At 41.0% G+C, this 20394-nt stretch overlaps 1 protein-coding gene across 3 annotated transcripts in view; it reads right to left on the reverse strand.

Annotated features, from left to right (window-relative positions):
* The window catches only part of csmd3b (CUB and Sushi multiple domains 3b), a 1935846-nt gene that overhangs the window by 1561010 nt on the left and 354442 nt on the right, over positions 1-20394 (reverse strand). For all 3 annotated transcript variants that reach the window (XM_087986040.1, XM_087986041.1, XM_087986039.1), the window contains exon 3: positions 10600-10712. In XM_087986040.1, coding sequence (XP_087842166.1) covers positions 10600-10712 — 113 coding nt within the window. The remainder of the gene's footprint in view (positions 1-10599; positions 10713-20394) is intronic.

Below are 20394 nucleotides of genomic sequence, written 5' to 3' on the forward strand. Positions count from 1 at the left end.
TGGTATATATACCATGCATCCCATAATGGTCCACATAGTTACACCTCGAGAAATAAACTACTACTCTCAGAAAATGTACATGGAGAACACGAGGGAAGGTTAATCAGAGTTTGGTAATTGAAATGAAAGCTGAAAATGTGTTGCTGGAAAAGCGCAGCAGGTCAGGCAGCATCCAAGGAACAGGAAAATCGACATTTCGGGCATAAGCCCTTCTTCAGGAATGAGGAAAGTGTGTCCAGCAGGCTAAGATAAAAGGTAGGGAGGAGCGACTTGGGGGAGGGGCGTTGGAAATGCGATAGGTGGAGGTAGGTCAAGGTGAGGGTGATAGGCCGGAGTGGGATGGGGGCGGAGAGGTCAGGAAGAAGATTGCAGGTTAGGAAGGCGGTGCTGAGTTCGAGGGATTTGACTGAGACAAGGTGGGGGGAGGGGAAATGAGGAAACTGGAGAAATCTGAGTTCATCCCTTGTGGTTAGAGGGTTCCTAGGCGGAAGATGAGGCGCTCTTCCTCCAACCGTCGTATTGGAGGAAGAGCGCCTCATCTTCCGCCTAGGAACCCTCCAACCACAAGGGATGAACTCAGATTTCTCCAGTTTCCTCATTTCCCCTCCCCCCACCTTGTCTCAGTCAAATCCCTCAAACTCAGCACCGCCTTCCTAACCTGCAATCTTCTTCCTGACCTCTCCGCCCCCACCCCACTCCGGCCTATCACCCTCACCTTGACCTCCTTCCACCTATAGTTTTTCCAACGCCCCTCCTCCAAGTCCCTCCTCCCTACCTTTTATCTTAGCCTGCTGGACACATTTTCCTCATTCCTGAAGAAGGGCTTATGCCCGAAACGTCGATTCTCCTGTTCCTTGGATGCTGCCTGATCTGCTGCGCTTTTCCAGCAACACATTTTCAGCTCTGATCTCCATCATCTGCAGTCCTCACTTTCTCCTAATTGAAATGAAAGCACTGCAGCAATTTTCTTGTTATCTGCTATATAGAACAAATGCTCTGTGCATCAAGTTCTAACTATGTTATCCATTTGTTACATGCATCATCAACGGATTCAAAATGATAACATTGTAATACTTCATAAAGCTAGCTGACAATAACCATCCCTACTTAAACATTCGAGCAGATGCTGACAGGCACACAAAAGAAATGGTTTTGACCTGGGAAATATTCACTGGAGTTATTTGTGGAGGAGGTGGAGAGGAGAGGCAATCCTTTATCCATCGGAGCAGCAGGAGAGGCAAGGGACCCTGTAGACACACATTGAAAAGATGTTGACAGCAAAGAGCAATGGTGATCATTGTCAAGAGTCTAGCCCCAAGGACCTTGCTATCGTGCAGTAAGAAATTCAATGATCTCGCAGTCATCAACTTCTGTGAATGCAATTCCAAATAAAATATCATTGCCAATTGCAACACTAGTCTCAGATTCTCTTCTAGTCACAAGATCCTAGTGCTCACCTATGAGCAATCTCTGTTAATCAAGCCTCAGACCTAACATTGAGAGACTTCACCATATCCTCACTGTTGCAAGATTCACATCCACAACTCTCATCTTATGGACAGTGTTTGCTAGCAAACTATGACGGTTACATCATCTCAATACACAGCATACTTGTTAATACTCTTCTCTACCTCTTGCCCAAGGAGTAGCATGTAACTCGAGACAGCAGAGTTAACTAGAAGAGAAAAAGAAGATCTCCATGCCTTAAGAAAGAAAGCCACAAGGGTAAAGTTGTTTTGAGAAATGGGGAAGGATAGGAAATGAAGTTGGAAAACAACAGGAGCTGGGTAGATATCATAAGAAGGTGAGAGTTGTGCTGACATACCCTCACCACCGAGAAGCTGCTGCCAATCGGTATGGAGAAACCATTGTCAGGTTCTTGTCAGCAGAGGAGCTGAAACTGATAAAGATGCTGGTATGCCCAGATCTCACCCTCTTTTGACCACTTGGACCTCATTCTTCAATCTGTTACAAACTCCATATGGACTAAACATGCAGCTCTGATCTTGTGCCCTCTCCTAACACCAGAGTCTTATCAGTTTACTCCCTGCCTTTCAGGCACTCAAAGAGTTCAACTTGGCCAGTCAGAGGAGAAACAGCAAAAGGTCAGTAATGATCAAGATGATTTCACACCCACATCATTAAATCAGATACTGACACTGCACATTATTTTGACTTTAGTATTGGGTAAGATCTACATTTCATGAGACACTCTCCACAAGTAACATGCAGTCATGGAAAAGCCAATTTAGGTACGCACTTGCCATTCTGCTGTACAACATTCCAATGAGGACTTTGATGTGATGAGCCACAGAAGAATATGGTGATCATGTACAATGAAGCATTTCATGCATTGAGAACCCTTCCAAAAAATATGAATACAATGTTAAGCAGTACACAGGAATTCAGCACCAATTCAGCACAAGGCTTTTTACAGTACTTGAAGCCCATTCCTTCTGACTTCAAAGTGCTGACCAATTCCACCAAACTATGATGTGGAGGTGCTCGTGTTGGACTGAGGTGGACTAATTTAAAAATCACACAACACCAGGTTATAGTCCAACAGGTTTATTTGAAAATACAACCTGTTGGACTATAACCTGCTACTGAGAAACCTCGATTATCTGAATGACATGGGAGGGGAGTATTTTGTTCAGGTAATCGAATAATCGAATGCCGGAAAACACCGTTTAGCCACGCGTCAGGATCTTACGATCTTGTCCGGATAATCCAAAATTTGTATAATTGAATGCTGGATAATCGAGGTTCATCTATATTGTGTTATTTTTAACTTCATCAAACTGCGACACCTGGCTATGGTGCATCAGCTGACACCAGATATTTAAGTTCTGCAGCAAAGGCTCAAACTCACGTTTTGCATGTTCAAATTAATGTCAGATAGGCTTTTGTTTCCTTTATTCTTCCTTGGAATGCAGGTGCCATTGGTAAGGCCAGCATTTTGTTGCCCATCCCCACTTAACCTTGAACTATGAGGCTTGCTAGGCCATTTTAGAAGTCAGTCAAGAGTCAACAACCTTGATGTGGAGCTTAAGTCAGATGTGGAGCAGATCAGATAAGGATGGCAGAATTTCCTCCTCAAAGGATACTAGTGAATCAGGTGATATTTTACAATTGATGATAGTTTAATAGTCATGATTAGTAAGACCAATTATATCTTCTAAACAACATAGACATGCCCATACTATAAATGCTTCTCTTGAAAGAATAATTCTGTGTGTAAATATTAGCAGGCCCATCAGATTGCAGTTGACTGCTTCAGGAACATGAATATATGAACCACAGTGCATCTTGTTGCAGCATTACAGCCTCCAATCTCTCATAAAACAATATGAGAGCACAAACCAGAGACATACAAAGTCAGATAGTCAACATATTGCCTATGTGCATTTGAGTGACAGGAGTTGGGATACATAGGTGGATGTCTTTGATCATTAGTATCTCCTCCACTTCCTCTTCAAACTGCATCTATTGAACGTGCTGATCCCCTTACCAGCCTTTAGTTCCTTTTCTTTCAGGACCAGCATGATTATGTCCCTTTGTACAACAAAACTGTACTGCTTGTGGTACATAACCACAGTCATTAGAACTTCACTTGGACAGTCCAGACACTCATTCAACACTGCAAAGGTGTAACCTCACATAACTCCGATGGCTGTGAAACAATTGTGCTAATTGGGCGGCATGGTGGCTCAGTGGTTAGCACTGCTGTCTCACAGCACCAGGATCCCAGGTTCAATTCCAGCCTTGGACGACTGTCTGTGTAGAGTTTGCACATTCTCCCATGTCTGCGTGGGTTTCCTCCGGGTGCTCCGGTTTCCTCCCACAATCCAAAGATGTGCAGGTCAGGTGAATTGGCCATGCTAAATTGTCCATAGTATTAAGTGCATTAGTCAGAGGGAAATGGTCTTCAGAGTGTCGGTGTGGACTGGTTGGGCCGAAGGGCCTGTTTCCACACTGTAGGGAATCTAATCTAGATCTAATCTAATCGAATCCTTTCTTTGGCAAGCAGCCACTACAAGTTATTTCATGTTCAGGACAGACTTAATCCACCTGGAACTAAACAAAGACTTGATTTCTAAAATGAGACATTGCTAGAATGTGAAATTGCCGTAAAATTGATGCATTGTTGAAGATAGTAAGCAATCACTTGCATGATGTTTGCAAGCAAGCAAGCTAGATATTGAGCTTTGTAAAATCTTTTTCGATTGTAATGATTTGGAGGAGCCGGTGTTGGGCTCGGGTGTACAAAGTTAAAATTCACACAACACCAGGTTATAGTCCAACAGGTTTATTTGGAAACAGTAGCTTTCAAAGTGTGGCTCCTTCATCAGATAGTTTAATAGTCATGATTAGTAAGACCAATTATATCTTCTAAACAACATAGACATGCCCATACTATAGATGCTTCTCTTGATGAAGGAGCAGCGTTCCGAAAGCTAGTGCTTCCAAATAAGCCTGCTGGACTTTAGCCTGGTGTTGTGTGATTTTTAACTTTCTGTTGTCATTTATGGCAACTTGATGAAAAGAGTATGAATGATCATATACCAAGAATCTATGATTCTCCTGTAATCTTTTCATTCTCTCGGAGTTGAATAGTTGTCATTGGTTTGCGATTGAATGAAAAGTAATTGGTTCATATTAGAGATACCCCAAGTGAAAGTTTGAACTGTTCAGGGCAGTTCTGATCTTTACAGCCACTGGCAGTGCAACTCAGTGATGGCCTCTCTTTGCTTTTATATACAAGCATATTACTTGCATTTTTTAAAGATTTCCAGATTTTCTGCCAAGTATCAAACTTTCAGAGAGATCTTCTTGTCAATAAGAAAGCACGTCAATAAATTAATTTATCCTGCATAGAAACAAAAACAACTGGAGAAGTAGTAAAATCCTTTGCCACTTTATTTTCTTTTTCTTAATACATTTGGTGGACTGGAAAACGTTAAGCAGAAACTAATTCTTGATTTTCTTCTAAGCTAATTGAGCACACACAATTAATGCTGTTGAATGGACAGAGAGGCTTTTCTATTTTCAAAGTGAATTCTTACTGTAACTTCAAATAATCATTTTTAGGAAGATGTGGTTTCCATACTCTAAAATCAGTGAGGAAACAAACACAGAAAAGTAGAACCAACACCTTGTGACCTGGATTTGAGATCAACAGAGAAGAGATCATGACTAATTTCAAAGAACACCATCCACAAAGATTCAGCAAGTTCCAGAGGCTCATGCATTCTGATGTGATCCCTATTTAGTAAGGGATCTGTGGCAATATGATAGAAGAATATAAGATAGTTACAGAATGGAAAGGCAAATAGATATGAGAGGAATTATTTCCTCATAAAAGGGAGTCTGGAACAAGAATGCATATTGCAAAAGAAATAACCTAAAGATTAACTGATAGGGGTATTGTCAGGAGGCATTTTGTTACCTAACTGAAAATCTGTATCTGTTTCTTGTATAATTCTGTTAAATGAAGTTAAAATTTTGAACCTAGGATTGGTAGATTTTTTTTCTGTTTGTTTAGAATATAAACGACTAAGAAAAAAAGGACACTGGGAATTAAAATATCGTTCAACTAGCATCTAAATTATTTGCAGAACAGACTCAAGGGACTGAAAGATCTCAGCCATTATAAATCAGGGATATTCTATTATGTTAAACACTAAGAATAGGACACGACTGGATCTAGCAAAATTCCCTGTTGACAAAATTTATAAAAATATATTTCAGAAAGCATTCAGCAAAGAATACTTTCTAAATAACCATGTACGAATGCGAAATATTCTGATAGTCAGCTTTGATATAGCAGCTGGTAAAGTAGCCATAATAGGTGTTGCAATCTGTGTAAACTGTGATTCTCTACCACATATTTTAATTGGAATTTAAATAATTGATGGAAATAGTTTTACTTGCCATTTTTAAAATTTACCACTGTGACCTCCTGAAATACACAAAGTATTAAAACTTAGCGTAAGCTAACAGTTATGTAAGAAAACTTATTCAATGTGTGTGTACTATAAAGAGTAAATGTCTTAACACCTAATTAGTACCAAAAGTAAAAAAGAACATTTAAAAGTCCCTCTGATAATTTTCTAGTTTATGCATAGATCTTCCTAGTGGCACCTACAAGTGACATTGACAGTGAATGCAAAGATAACTGTACATCTTCTAGAGGTGTAGAGAGGCTAAATTTGGTTGGCTCTAAAGAAAGAAGATTACATTTCATTGTGAAGCAGCATGCCAAATATTGCCCTTAGAACAATGTACAGTAAAAGCATCATAAGATTCATTTTAAAAACATTTCAATACAATAAATGATCATGCAAAATAACTGGAAATTTTCAGTAATCGACAATTCATGTGTGAAAAATGCATTTAAAGTCTGCAACATTATCTTAACCCTTGCTTTAATTGTGAACTTTTCACACTTGAAGGGCTTGATCTTCCCTTTTTTTCAATCAAAATTTGGGTGAGCGTTTCTGACAAGATAATTCACCCAATTGTGCACTAATCAGCTCATCCAGAACTGGCAGGCAAGCATAAGTGAGTTTCTCAGCCCGTTAGCTAACCCATCAAAGACCTGCAGCTTCTGTTCCTATAGACTGCTAGTCAAGGTCTTGTCTTTGGTCAGATTGCAACATTTTTATTCTTGTTGTGGATGGTGGTTGGGTTTCAGAGGTCACCCCTCACTGCAAAGCCTCTTTCCACACCCCCTCCCACCTCACCAATTCCCCTTAAGATTGGGAAAGCCAGAGGACACCCAACCACCAGTCAGCAAACTAGCCATCTTTTTCACCCACCAGCAAGGTAGGTATTCATGGAGATAGCAAATGAGGACCTTGAGCGATCATTAATTGGCCACTCAAGAGCTTTATGCCCAATTGACATTTTCACTTAGAACTTAGCTGTCGATGTGGTGAGAAGGTGGCAACTATCTTACAATGGCCAGCTTACATTCTTATTTTCCCTGTTTCCACCTCTCTCACCATTTCAGGGAGAGGAAAATTACACACAATATCCATTAACTTCCTACACAATGAAATCTCACCTGGATTATGCACCAGAAAAGATGGTGCAGTTTATGAAGAAGAATGAATGATCTAATATTGATTTTTCCATAACATCACGAGCGTTCAAAGCATTATAACAGTCAAAATGAAAATTAATGAAGACTCAGGAGCTAGCGCAAAGGAATTGCCCAAGTTCTTATGTTTTTACATTCTGTTGGAGCATTTGAATCAGATGAAAGCAATGCACTTGGGAAGGAGGCAAAAATAGTGATTGGATAATTGTGATACAACAATCTATATTAATTTTGAAGGGTTGAGAAGGAATGGGCAATAACCATTCAGAGAAATAGAAGCAAGGAGGTATGACTAGTATTAATACCTCACATTTGATAATGGTAATTGCATAACCGTCTTTGAGTTTGTTTCTTGTCTGAAGAAGTACATGACATCTGTTTTTCACTTCTCCAAAACAGTTTCAATGACAGTAAGAATTCTATATGCAGTAAAGAATCAAATGCACAACATGAGTGCACCCATCAAACATCACACACTCATTATAGAACAAAGCAGTGTGACAAACATGTCAAAGTCACATCAAACTGCACTTCATATGGTACAATCTGCCTGAAGAGCATGCAAAACAACACTTTTCACTGTAACGTAGAACATATGACAATAACAAATCAAATCAAATAACATTTCAAGCTATGGCATAAATGACAGATATCACACTACTTGAGCTAAATATGCTATACAATTATGTTAATTACTATGACCTGAAAGAGTGCTACAATGCCACAATCAAATACAGCTTTACTGATATTATTTAGTTTCAAATGCAGTTATATTCATTATCACCGAGCCAAGCACCAAAACCATAAAATCGTTTTAACTTTTTTGTGTAGCATATCCTACTGTTTTTCCAAAAGTTAGAAACCTAATGAATTATTATTGTGATTTATTTTACAGCAAAAGCAGATTAACACAAGTATCAAATCCAGAACCGTAAACCAAAAGTTGGAAATGTTTCATAATTGTAAAGCGCCCAATTCAGATTATTTCAGACATAAATGTACTTACCAATCCAACAAACACAATTTTATAAAACAGAAAATTATTTGGAAGGTGCATACATTCCATTTAATGTATATTAAATATCTTTTTGAGTCCTGTCAAAAAAATGTATCTATCATAGCTAGATAAATTAGTATTAGTGCCTACAGCAATTTCAAACAAGTCATGTGTTCTGTATATGCCTCATTGACTGAGTGCTTTGCTGACATCATAGCAAAAAATAGAAAGAAGCCTATCATTCTGAATCTCTGTTAGGGTGGTCCAGCAATCCAACTAATAGCGGTTAGTATGTGTTTGAAGTAAAATGACATGAATATCTCCTAGTTTTTGATACTTCAGGTAAAATTACTAACTTTTGAATCCCAGCAACTAGCTACACTCAGGTGAATGGTGTCTTTGAGATTCAATGACGGCCTTATTTTCAAACTGCGGACTTTATTTTTACTATTTGCAATGAAATATGGATGATGTTGGCAAAACCAGCATTCATTGCCCATCTTTTCGAGTGGTTGCTCACTTACAGTATTTTACTTGTGAATTTATTCATGTTTTTCAAATCATTGAGATTTCAAAACTGGTTGTTCTCCCAGTTGTATATCTAACTGAGTGACAGGCACAGGGGAGCGGTAAAGAGGAAAAGACATTGTAGTGCTCACTTGAGCACATTATTTGCAAAATTCTATGCTAGGATCTGATTGTTGCAAAATAACCCTGTCTATTTCAATGTGCAAGCAGTTTAGAATAAATGAATAACATTCATTTTGTGCCCTATTTTAGCCATTCTATCAAACTTCTGACTTTTTGCAGTCAATTGTTTAACTCAGACAACTAGAATGACAAATACCTATTTATTTGTGTTACCTTTAATCTGCTACAGGTTACAGATGCAGAGATTGCAAGCCAAACTTCATGCTTTTCCCTTTCCAAGTAGTGTTTTTATGCCATGGTTGGATTTCACACTATTTTGCTCTTGTTCTGAATACAATGACGTTAATAAGAAAATTGCAAAATAATTCACCCAATAATTGGTTATTAATGTATTATTGTCTGAGCTTTTTTTGTCGCATGTTACTGTTCTGCATCAAAAAAAACAACCCAGGTATTTATTATCTTATCAACTTAAACCCAACTTAAAGAACAAGTAACTAAATAAATAGGTTCAGTGTAATCAGTAACTGGTGGGTTAAAACAGTGAACCAAATGTTTAATGACAAGTTGTTGCTTCATGTTTTATGAACATAGATTGGGCTAACTTTGAATATAAAGGTATTGCAAGAAAAGATGCACTCATCTACCAAATATGGAAATCCCTGAGTTAGTAGCTACAATAAAAAAATGGAAAGCTGAATAGTTGGACACTGCTTTCTGAAAGGCTTCTGAAGAAGTCATTATTTATTTTGAAATAATTTATGTATCTAAATTTGTTCTCTGAACACAACCACGTTTTTCAACCATATCTGTCATACACAGAATAACTTCTCTGCTCCTGACAAGTCTGTAAAGTTACTCCATTGGCAAAAAAAAAGTGACAGAAAGGTCCAGTCTTGTCACAAAGTTTTCCTAACTGTATTGTCTACTTGACAGGACTAGTCTGTTGACACCTGTTTAAATATTGTTTTAGCAAATCAGATTGAGGTCAATCTGCTCAGTGGACAATGACGTGAGAAGAATGTCCACAAAGAAACAAACAATCCTTGATCAATTCCATGTTTCTTTCACTTCCACTGAAGCCAGCAGTCTTAATTTATTTTTATGAAACGTATGCAATGATTGTAATGAGGTCAGCCAGGCAGACCTCATAGAATATGAGTTCCCTGATTGGGACTGTTAATCTGGTACAATCATGGAGCCCTGCCTGACAAATATAAACAGGAGTGTCAGAGGCTCTGTTCACACTGAAAGCCGTCTCTGAGGAAGCTGGATCAGTTCCAATGACTCTCGACACAAATAAAAGGTGATTTGCTGACTGGATACCGGCTTCTGTGGAGTGATTTTAGTATTAAAAGGAAAAATAGATGGAATTTGAACTGTTATGAAGAATCATCTCTTGACACAACTAATTCTTCTTTCCTCCAAAATGTTGTATTCTGTTCAATGTGCAGTAGAATTACAGAGGGCCCAGGATCTGACCCATTTCAAGACTACCGTATGGAATTGTTACCAAGAAGCATCCAAAGCTCAACTGGAGGAAATGCATAATATTGTATTAAAGCCATATTAAGATATCAATCATCAGTTGATTCTATGTGTATATTACTTCATGAACTTTATTACAATGTGCAGTCAAGCACAGTAATATTTTTCCAGCAAGTTATTCACAATAATTCAATCCATTTGTGTTCATCACTCGTGGGTTTTCAAGATAAGAAAAATAGTGTAGCAAAATGTATCACAGTAACATCCACCATAACAGCACTATACATTTTCTCTTAAAGTAAGCAACTTAATTCATGCAATTATGAAAGGGATAGCATCATGTGTTAAATAATCTTACCTTGGTAGAATAATTTAAATCCATGAGCACTGACAGCAAAGTCACTTGTAAGACGCAATGCAAACACAGACCCAGTGCTTGTCACAGGAGCAGGCATCTGAAAACCAGTTAACCTGTATCAAAAAGCAAATGGAACACAATTCATTAAAGAAATCCATATATTTACATTAATAAAATCTGAACCAAGCATCTAACCAAACAAAAACACATCCCGTTAAGAAGAGGGAGTTGTATTTCACTTTGGAGGCAGTGGTTCAGTTCCAGTTGAAGAGTTTTCCTTGCAGCCATTTAATAATGAGGGGAATGAGGGTGAATAAAGGTCTGCCTAGGCTTCACATTGTGTGGGAGGAACAAGCGAGGTCAAAGACTTGGATCATCTGGAGTCCAGTCAAGGAGGTTAAGGCCCCTCTTCCCTGCCTCCACTCCAAGAAGCCACTTGATTGGACTTTTGGCATGGATCTGCTCTGCTGCTGGTGAAATCTTTGTGGTGATCATTAATTCTTATTCTATTTTGAGTGCGAAGGAGAGAGGAGATATTCAAATTAAATAAAGCAGATCAAAGCTAAATGCTAGAATTATGGAATGCTTATTGGTTTGGATTGTGCGATTGCAACAATGATGCTCCATCAGCATTCATTATTATTAAGTAATATTTTAAACAACAACTTCTGAGTTTACACAATCACAACTGAATGTATTTCTCTGGCAGTTGCCATCCAAGTTATCTTGGTCTCACATTGAAATTCTGAAGAAGATGCAGTTTAGACTTGAAGCAGTAATTCTGATTTTCTCTCCAGAAATGTTGAGTTTTTCCAGCATTCTCTATGTTTATCTTAGATTTCCAGAATCTGTAGGATTTTGACTTTATTCGAGGTTACGTCTAACATCTTGTTTCAAAAACATTACAAATACTAATTCTGAACTGTTTGGACAGGTCCAACTAATGTTTTGTTGATTGGAGATCCTTGTTAAATAGCATTACAGGTAATTCTGCTATAACACCTTGTTCATTAACACAAATTCACTATAACGTGATTAACGAATTGGAAACACTTTATAAAGTGTGAACTTTTAAAACATGTGTTGGCGGTAACATGATTACATCACCAACACATTAAGTGCTGTTTCTAAAGCAGTTTTTCTCTAATGCGAGGTTGCACAAGAACGAAACCATCGCGCCATAAGAGAACAACCTGTACTGTTTTCATGTTACCTTTCCTTTCACTACAGAGAGAAGGCTGGTTTCTCACTCTGGCATTCTGTTAGACCTAAATTACTAATCATACACAAGGACTGGTGAAGCAATAATATGTGTATTTTGTTTGAAGAGAAGACAAACATACTGATAATACTTACTGGGAGACCACATACAGTGCATTTTATTCCTAATCTGTTGCAAACAAGTTCAAGGACTAATCTGTCATATATTGTTGAGTTGGGTAGTGATTGACAATAGTTTGAGATACATGTCCCCAAATATATATGCACATCATATTATGGGAATGTAAAGCATATCCTTACACTTCCATGATAACTAACCAGTGCAGTTCCTTGTGTCTTTCTTCTTATGTTGAATAAAATCAATTTCTATAACCTCCAGCTGTCCCCATACATTGGACTAATTGACCATTTTTTTTTCCTTTCTAATGGGACGACATGTTGGCTCAGTGGTGAACATTGCTGTCACACAGCAGGGACTGGGCTCGATTCCAGCCTTGGCTGACTGCCTGTGTGGATTTTGCACATTCTCCGTGTGTCTGCATGGGTTTCCTCCCACAGTCCAAAGACGTGCAGGTTAGGTGAATTGGCCATGCAAAATTGCCATAGTGTTAGGTGCATTAGTCAGGGATAAATATTACGAATGGGTCTGGGTGGGTTACTCTTTGGAGGGTCGGTGTGGACTTGTTGGGCCGAAGGGCCTGTTTCTATACTGTAGGGAATCTAATGTGCACAAGGCTTTAGAATATGGGTGAAAGATCTTGCACCAATTAACATACTCTGGAACTAGACACGTTAAAGATATTACTGTTACATTATAGTGCTTTATTGGTACGCTCAGGCAATTTTGTAAATAATCACTGATATCATTCCTTGCTTAATCTCCAATGTCTAACGAGCCCTATTATCTGCTTCCTATATATCTTTGAGTGACTGTGTTCATTCTTATCATTTTTTTCACAGTTTAACTCTTTTGATTAATTTTCTGCAGTTTTGTTTCGACAAGCTTTGCATTGTTATTGTTGTGGTTATGCAAAATGCATTATATCAGTATAAAACTATCTGTTCTTCTTAAAATTTGTCACTGGTTACTGATGAAATTTATATTATTCTTCATACTTAGATAATATCGTCCACATTCAGTAATTTTGTTTCATAACTGCACCATAAGTGTTTCTATAAAACACAGAAAGTAGGAGGAGGAGGGGGATATTTAGTCCTTAGTGCCTGCTCCACCATTCATTATGATCATGGCTGATCATCTAACTCAGTAACCTGTTGCTGCTTTCTCCCCATACCCTTTGATCCCTGTAGAACTATATCTATGAAAGGATTTGGTGTTGGAGAAGCTGTTAGGTCTGAAGGTTGATAAGTCTCCGGGGCCTGATGGTCTGCATCCCAGGGTACTAAAGGAGGTGGCTCGGGAAATCGTGGATGCGTTGGTGATTATTTTCCAGAGTTCAATGGATTCGGGGTCGGTTCCTGAGGATTGGAGGGTGGCTAATGTTATACCACTTTTTAAGAAAGGTGGGCGAGAGAAAGCAGGGAATTATAGACCAGTTAGTCTGACCTCAGTGGTGGGAAAGATGCTGGAGTCTATTATAAAGGATGAAATTACTGCACATCTGGATAGTAGTAACAGGATAGGACAGAGTCAGCATGGATTTATGAAGGGGAAATCATGCTTGACTAATCTTCTTGAATTTTTTGAGGATGTAACTATGAAGTTGGACGAGGGAAATCCAGTAGATGTTGTGTACCTGGACTTTCAGAAAGCTTTTGATAAAGTCCCACACAGGAGGTTAGTGAGTAAAATTAGGGTGCATGGTATTGGGGGCAAAGTACTAGGTTAGATTGAAAATTGGTTGGCTAATAGGAAACAAAGGGTAGTGATAAACGGCTCCATTTCGGAATGGCAGGCAGTGACCAGTGGGGTACCGCAGGGATCCGTGCTGGGACCACAGCTTTTTACAATATATGTTAATGATATAGAAGATGGTATCAGCAATAACATTAGCAAATTTGCTGATGATACAAAGCTTGGTGGCAGTGTGAAAAGTGATGAGGATGTTAGGAGATTACAGGGTGACCTGGACAAGTTAGGTGAGTGGGCAGATGCATGGCAGATGCAGTTTAATGTGGATAAATGTATAGTTATCCACTTTGGTAGCAAGAACAGGAAGGCAGACTACTACCTCAATGGAATCAATTTATGTAAAGGGCAGTACAGAGGGATCTGGGTGTTCTTGTACACCAGTCAATGAAGGCAAGCATGCAGGTACAGCAGGTAGTGAAGAAGGCTAATAGCATGCTGGCCTTCAGAACAAGAGGAATTGAGTATAGAAGCAAAGAGGTGCTTCTGCAGCTGTACAGGGCCCTGGTGAGACCACACCTGGAGTACTGTGTGCAGTTCTGGTCTCCAAATTTGAGAAAAGACATTCTGGCTATTGAGGGAGTGCAGCGTAGGTTCACGAGGTCAATTCCTGGAATGGCAGGATTACCATACACTGAAAGACTGAAGCGACTGGGCTTGTATACCCTTGAGTTTCGAAGATTGAGAGGGGATCTGATTGAGACGTATAAGATTATGAAAGGATTGGACATTCTGGCAGTAGGAAACATATTTCCACTGATGGGTGAGTGCCGAACCAGAGGACATAGCTTAAAAATACAGGGTAGACCATTTAGGACAGAGCTCAGGAGAAACCTCTTCACCCAGAGAGTGGTGGCTGTGTGGAATGCTCTGCCACAGGGGGCAGTGGAGGCCCACTCTCTGGATTCATTTAAGAAGGAGTTGGATAGAGCTCTCAAAGATAGTGGAATCAAGGGTTATGGAGATAAGGCAGGAACAGGATACTGATTAGGAATGATCAGCCATGATTATATTGAATGGCGGTGCAGGCTCGAAGGGCTGAATGGCCTACTCCTGCACCTATTGTCTATTGTCTATTGTCTATATCTAACTTCTTGAAAACATGCAATGTTTTGGCCTGATCTATATTCTTTGGCAGAGAATTCCATAAGCTCACTGCACTCTGGGTAAAAACATTTCTCCTCAAACAATAGCCTCTCCCATATCTTTAGCCTGCGACCCCTGGTTCTGAATTTTCCCGGTCATGGGGAACATGCGTCCTGTATTTATCCTGTGTAGTCCTGTAGAATTTTATAGATTTCTATGAGACCGCCCTTCGGTCTTCTAAACTCCAGTGGATATAGTGCTAACTGATCCAGGTTCTCTTCATATGTCTATCCTGCCATCCCAGGGATCAGTTTGCTAAACAATTGTTGCACTCCTTACAAAACATCCTTCCTCAGATAAGGAGACCAATACTGCACACAGTAGTCCTGATGTGGTCTCACTGATGCCCTACACATCCCTTCTCCTGTAATCAAATCTCCTTGTGCTGTGGAGGCCAACAGACAATTTGTCTTATTCACTGCCTGCTGCACCTGCATTGTTACCTTCAGCAACTGGTGTACAAACACACCCACACTCATTGCATCTCCTTCTTTCCTACTCTATCAATATTAGTTTCATTCTCCTATCTACATCATTAATATATATTGCAAATATGTATTCCAAGCAGTGATTTTGGTACCCCATTGTTTACTGACTGTCACTCAGAAAATTATTTTAGGCCAATCAGGTTTATTCCTAGTCTTTGTTCTTCTGTCTGCCAGCAATTTCTCAATATATGTCAGTACACTACCCCTCAACCCCATGCAGTTTAATGTTTCATGCTAAACCCCTCATGTGAGACATTATTGAATGCCCTTTGAATGCCTTCCGTAACATCAGGAGACTAGCTTCATTTCTGAATATTCTATATATTCATGAACTCATAATTTTTTTGGCTTCAAAAGCAGAATTGCAGTAACTTTAAGGGCAAAATCCAAACAATTGCAACCAGACTTTAGGGTTTAATGAGATGGGAAATACCCAGCAATTGGCATTAGGTGAGAATCTTGATGTTATTCAAACTTCTTCTGATTTTTCCCACAGTGGCGTTGAAGACAAACATGGAAATACCTTGAGTCTGATGGCGAGGCAATTATCTAAATGTTGAGATTGTTAAGAAATATAAGCTGCCTTAGCTTTAAACCTAGATTTCTGAACGACATAACCTGTTTTGTGGCCAACCTACAATTGACTGCGGTCACTAAGAGACTTGTATACAAGGTAAAGCTTGCAACTGATCAAAGATTTACAGCTTGTCAGTTTCACTGAAGAATTCCAGTGATGGCCAGATAAGAAACTGCTGTTCAAGACTTTGCTTCTCTTAAAGAGTGCTTTCATTGCTTGGCCAGTACTTCAAACTTCTTGGAAGGCAGTTTTTCTATACAGCACTTCACCCACCTTCATTATCATTTCCCTTGTGGGAGCCATTATGGTGGCTAGTCAACAGACTATGTAATTGAGTCATAGAGATGTATAGCATGAAAACAGACACTTTAGTCCAACTCATCCATGCTGACCAGATATTGCACCTAATCTAGTCGCACTAGTACCTGGCCCATATCCCTCCAAACCCTTCCTGTTCATATACCCCATCCAGATGCCTTTTAAATATTGCAATTGTACCAGCCTCCACCACTTCCACTGGCAGCTCATTCCATATGTATACCACAGTCTGGGTGAAAACGTTGCCCCTTAGGTCTCTTTTATATCTTTCCCCTCTCATCCGAAACCTATGCCCTCTAGTTCTGGACTCCCCCACCCCAGGGAAAAGACATTGTCTATTTATTCTATCCATGTCCCTCATGATTTTATAAACCTCTATCAGGTCACCCCGCAGCCTCTGACGATCCAGGGAAAACAACCCCAGCCTATTCAAACTCTCCCTATCGCTCAAATCCTCCAACACTGGCAACATTCTTGTAAGCCATTTCTGAACCCTTCCAAGTTTCACAACATCCTTCCGATTGGAAGGAAACCAGAGTTGCATGCAATCTTCCAAAAGTGGCCTAACTAACATTCTGTACAGCCGCAACATGACCTCCCAACTCCTGTACTCAATACTCTGACCAATAAAGGAAAGAATACCAAATGCCTTCTTCACTATCCTATCAACCTGCAACTCCACTTTCAAGGAGCTATGAACTTCTATGCCAAGGTCAACCTCCTATCTCGAATGACACCATTAGAGTCCACATCTCCAGCAAGATCAGGGAAAAAGAAACAGCAACAGTTGCTTTTCTATCAGCTGCACATCATTCCACAGGACAGAGGGGACTAATACCAATATTTAGTGTAAAATTGGTGCAATCTCTATGTCAGGGTCAAGAGGCAGAGGATCAAGGTTAGCGGAGACATTGACACAGGACCTTATGGAAAGTTGTTGATGTCACCTGCAGCCTTCTGAATCAAGAACATACATGAATAACAAAATTGAATGTGTGAGGCTGGAAAAGCACAGCAGGTCAGGCAGCATCCAAGGGGCAGGAGAATCAATATTTTGGGCAAAAGCCCTTCATCAGGAATGAGGCTGGGAGCTGAGGGGATGGTGAGATAAATGGGAGGGGTTTGGGGCCCAGGGAAGGTAGATGAGAGTGCGAGAGGTGGATGGAGGTGGGGGTAACAGTGAAAGGTCGGAGAGGAGGGTGGAACGGACAGGTGGGAAGGAAGATGGACATTCAGGATGGGTCATGAGTGAGGGGGTGCCAAATTAGAAGGTTGGAACTGGGAATAAGGTGGGGGAAGGGGAAATGAGGACATTGGTGAAATCCATATTGATGCCGTGGCGTTGGAGGGTCCCGAAGTGGAAGATGAGGTGTTCTTTCTCCAGGCGTCAGGTGATTAGGGAATGGTGATGGAGGAAGCCCAGGACCTGCATGTCCTTAGCAGAGTGGGAGGGAGAGTTGAAGTGGTTGGCCACAGGCCGGTGTGGTTGGTTTGTGCAGTTATCTTGAAAATGTTCTCTGAAGTGCTATGCAGTAGGCGTCCTGTCTCCCCAATGTCGAGGAGATCATATCGGGAGCAACACATATAGTAAATGATGTATGGAAGTGCAGGTGAAACTCTGATGGGTGTAGAAGGCTACTTTAACGCCTTGGACGGAGGTGAGGGAGGAGGTGTGAGCGCAGGTTTTGCAATTCCTGTGGTAGCGTGGGAAGGTACCAGGAGGGGAGGTGGGGGAGTAGTCCTGATGAGGCAGTCACAGAGGGGATGGTCTTTCCACAAAGTAGATAGGGGTGGGGAGGTAAATATATCACTGGTGGTGTGGTCCTCGTCATCTACCAGACCTTGTTGCAGTTGACGGGTTAGGGGCCGAGGGCGGAGGTGCGGGAAGTGGATGAGATGTGCTGGAGGGCATCATCGACCATGTGGGAGGAGGAATTGCGGTCTTCGAAGAAGGCTGCCATCTGGTGGAACTGGTCCTCCTGGGAGCAGATGTGGTGGAGGCTGAGGAAGTGGAAATACAAGATAGCATTTTTACAGGAGACAGGGTGAGAGGAGGTGTAGTCCGGGCAGCTTTGGGAGTGGGTGGATTTGTAGAAGACGTCAGTATTGAGTCAGCCACTTTTGATGTAGTTGGAGTGGTCCAGGAAGGGGAGGGAGATGTCTGAGATGGTCCAGGTGAACTTAAGATTGGGGTGGAATGTGTTGGTGAAGTTGATGAACTGTTCAATCTCCTCATGAGAGCACGGGCTGGTGCCAATATATTGATCGATGTAGCAGAGGAAAAGGTGGGGAATGGTGCCAGAAGATGGACTGTTCCACATAACGGACAGGCATAGGTGGGGCCCATACGGGTGCCCATGGCTACCCCTTTAGTCTGGAGGAAGTGGGAGGATTCAAAGGAGAAATTATTGAGGGTGAGGATCAGTTCAGCCAAACGAATGAGAGTGTCAGTGGAAGGGTACTGGTAGGGATACCGGGAGAAGAAGAAACAGAATGCTTGAAGGCTTTTGTCATGGCAGATGGAGGAATAAACATGTCCATGTTGAAGATTAGGTGTTGGGGGCCATGGAAACAGAAGTCTTGGAGGAGATGGATGGCGTGGGTTGTGTCACAAATGTATGTGGGGATTTCCTGGACTGGGGGAATAGGACAGTATCTTGGTATGTGGAGATGAATTTGGTGGGGCAGGAGCAGGCTGAGACAATGGGTCAGCTGGGCAGTCAGGCTTATGGATCTTGGGTTGGAGGTAGAACTGGGCAGTGCAGGGTTTCTGACTATGAGGTTGGAAGCTGTGGGTCGGAGATTCCCTGAGGTGATGAGGTTGTGTACAGTCTGGGAGATGATGGGAACTCCACCATCCCATCCACTTTCTGTAAAGACCATTCCCTCTGCGATTCCCTCGTCAGGTTCACGGCCCCCCCACCAACCCACTCTCCCCTCCTGGCACCATCCCCTGCCACCGCAGGAATTGCAAAACCTGCACCAACACCTCCCCCTCACCTCTGTCCAAGGCCCCAAAGGAGCCTTCCACATCCATCAGAGTTTTATCTGCACGTCCACACATGTCATTTACTCTCTCTGTTGCTCCCGATGTAGTCTCCTCAACACTGAGGAGACAGGACGCCTACTTGCAGAGAGCTTCAGAGAACATCTCTAGGACATCTGAATCCACCAACCCCACTGCCCCATGGCTGAAAACTTCAACTCCCCCCTTCCACTCCACCAAGGACATGCAGTTCCAAGTCGTCCTCCATCACCACTTCCTAATCACCCGTTTGGAGGAAGAATACCTCATCTTCCGCTTCGGTGCCCTCCAACTCCACAGCATTAGTATGGACTTCACTAGTTTCCTCATTTCCCCTCCCTCCACCTTATCCCAGTTCCAACCTTCCAACTTAGCACTGCCCTTATGATCTGTCCAACCTGTCCATTTTCCTTCCCACCAATCCGCCCCATCCTCCTCTTTTCTAGTAAGTACATCCACATACCGAATCAGAAAATTTTCTTGTGCACACTTAACAAATTCCTCACTATCTAAACCCTTAACACTATGGAAGTCCCAGTCTATATTTGGAAAGTTGTAATCCCCTACCATAACCACCCTATTCTTACAAATAACTGATATCTCCTTACAAATTGGTTTCTCAATGTCCCTCTGAAAATAAGGGAGTCTATATTACAACCTGACAAAGTGATCATCACTTTCTCATTTCTCAGTTCCACCCAAATAACCTCTCTGGATGTATTCCCAGGAATACACTCCCTAAGTACAGCTATAGTGCTATCCTTTATCAAAAGTACTATTCTCCCTCCTCTTTTGCCCCCCTTTCTATTGCATCTGTATCCTTAAACATGAAGCTGCCTGTCTTGTCCATCTCTGAGCCACATTTCTGTAATTGCTATGATATCCCAGTCCCTGCTTGTATTGGATTTTCAAGAACTTAGGCAACTTACAGTAATTCAGCACAATGAGAAAGACATGAGCCAGAATTTTCTTTAGCACATATTGGAAATACAAATCAAGATAGTCCACTACCCTAGCCAATTATTTCTTCGCGACTGATGTTCACGGTTGGAAAATCTCAGGCTAAAGCTGTAGACTGTTCAAACTGCAATCCTGTTGCATGTTAGGAGAATGAAACCAGAAAATCCCACCTGCAATAGTCGTGAAACAT

This window comes from Chiloscyllium plagiosum, unplaced genomic scaffold (assembly GCF_037043375.1).
Source record: "Chiloscyllium plagiosum isolate Xiang-an unplaced genomic scaffold, Cpla_swu_hap1 HiC_scaffold_4, whole genome shotgun sequence".
Classification (NCBI taxonomy): domain Eukaryota; kingdom Metazoa; phylum Chordata; class Chondrichthyes; order Orectolobiformes; family Hemiscylliidae; genus Chiloscyllium; species Chiloscyllium plagiosum.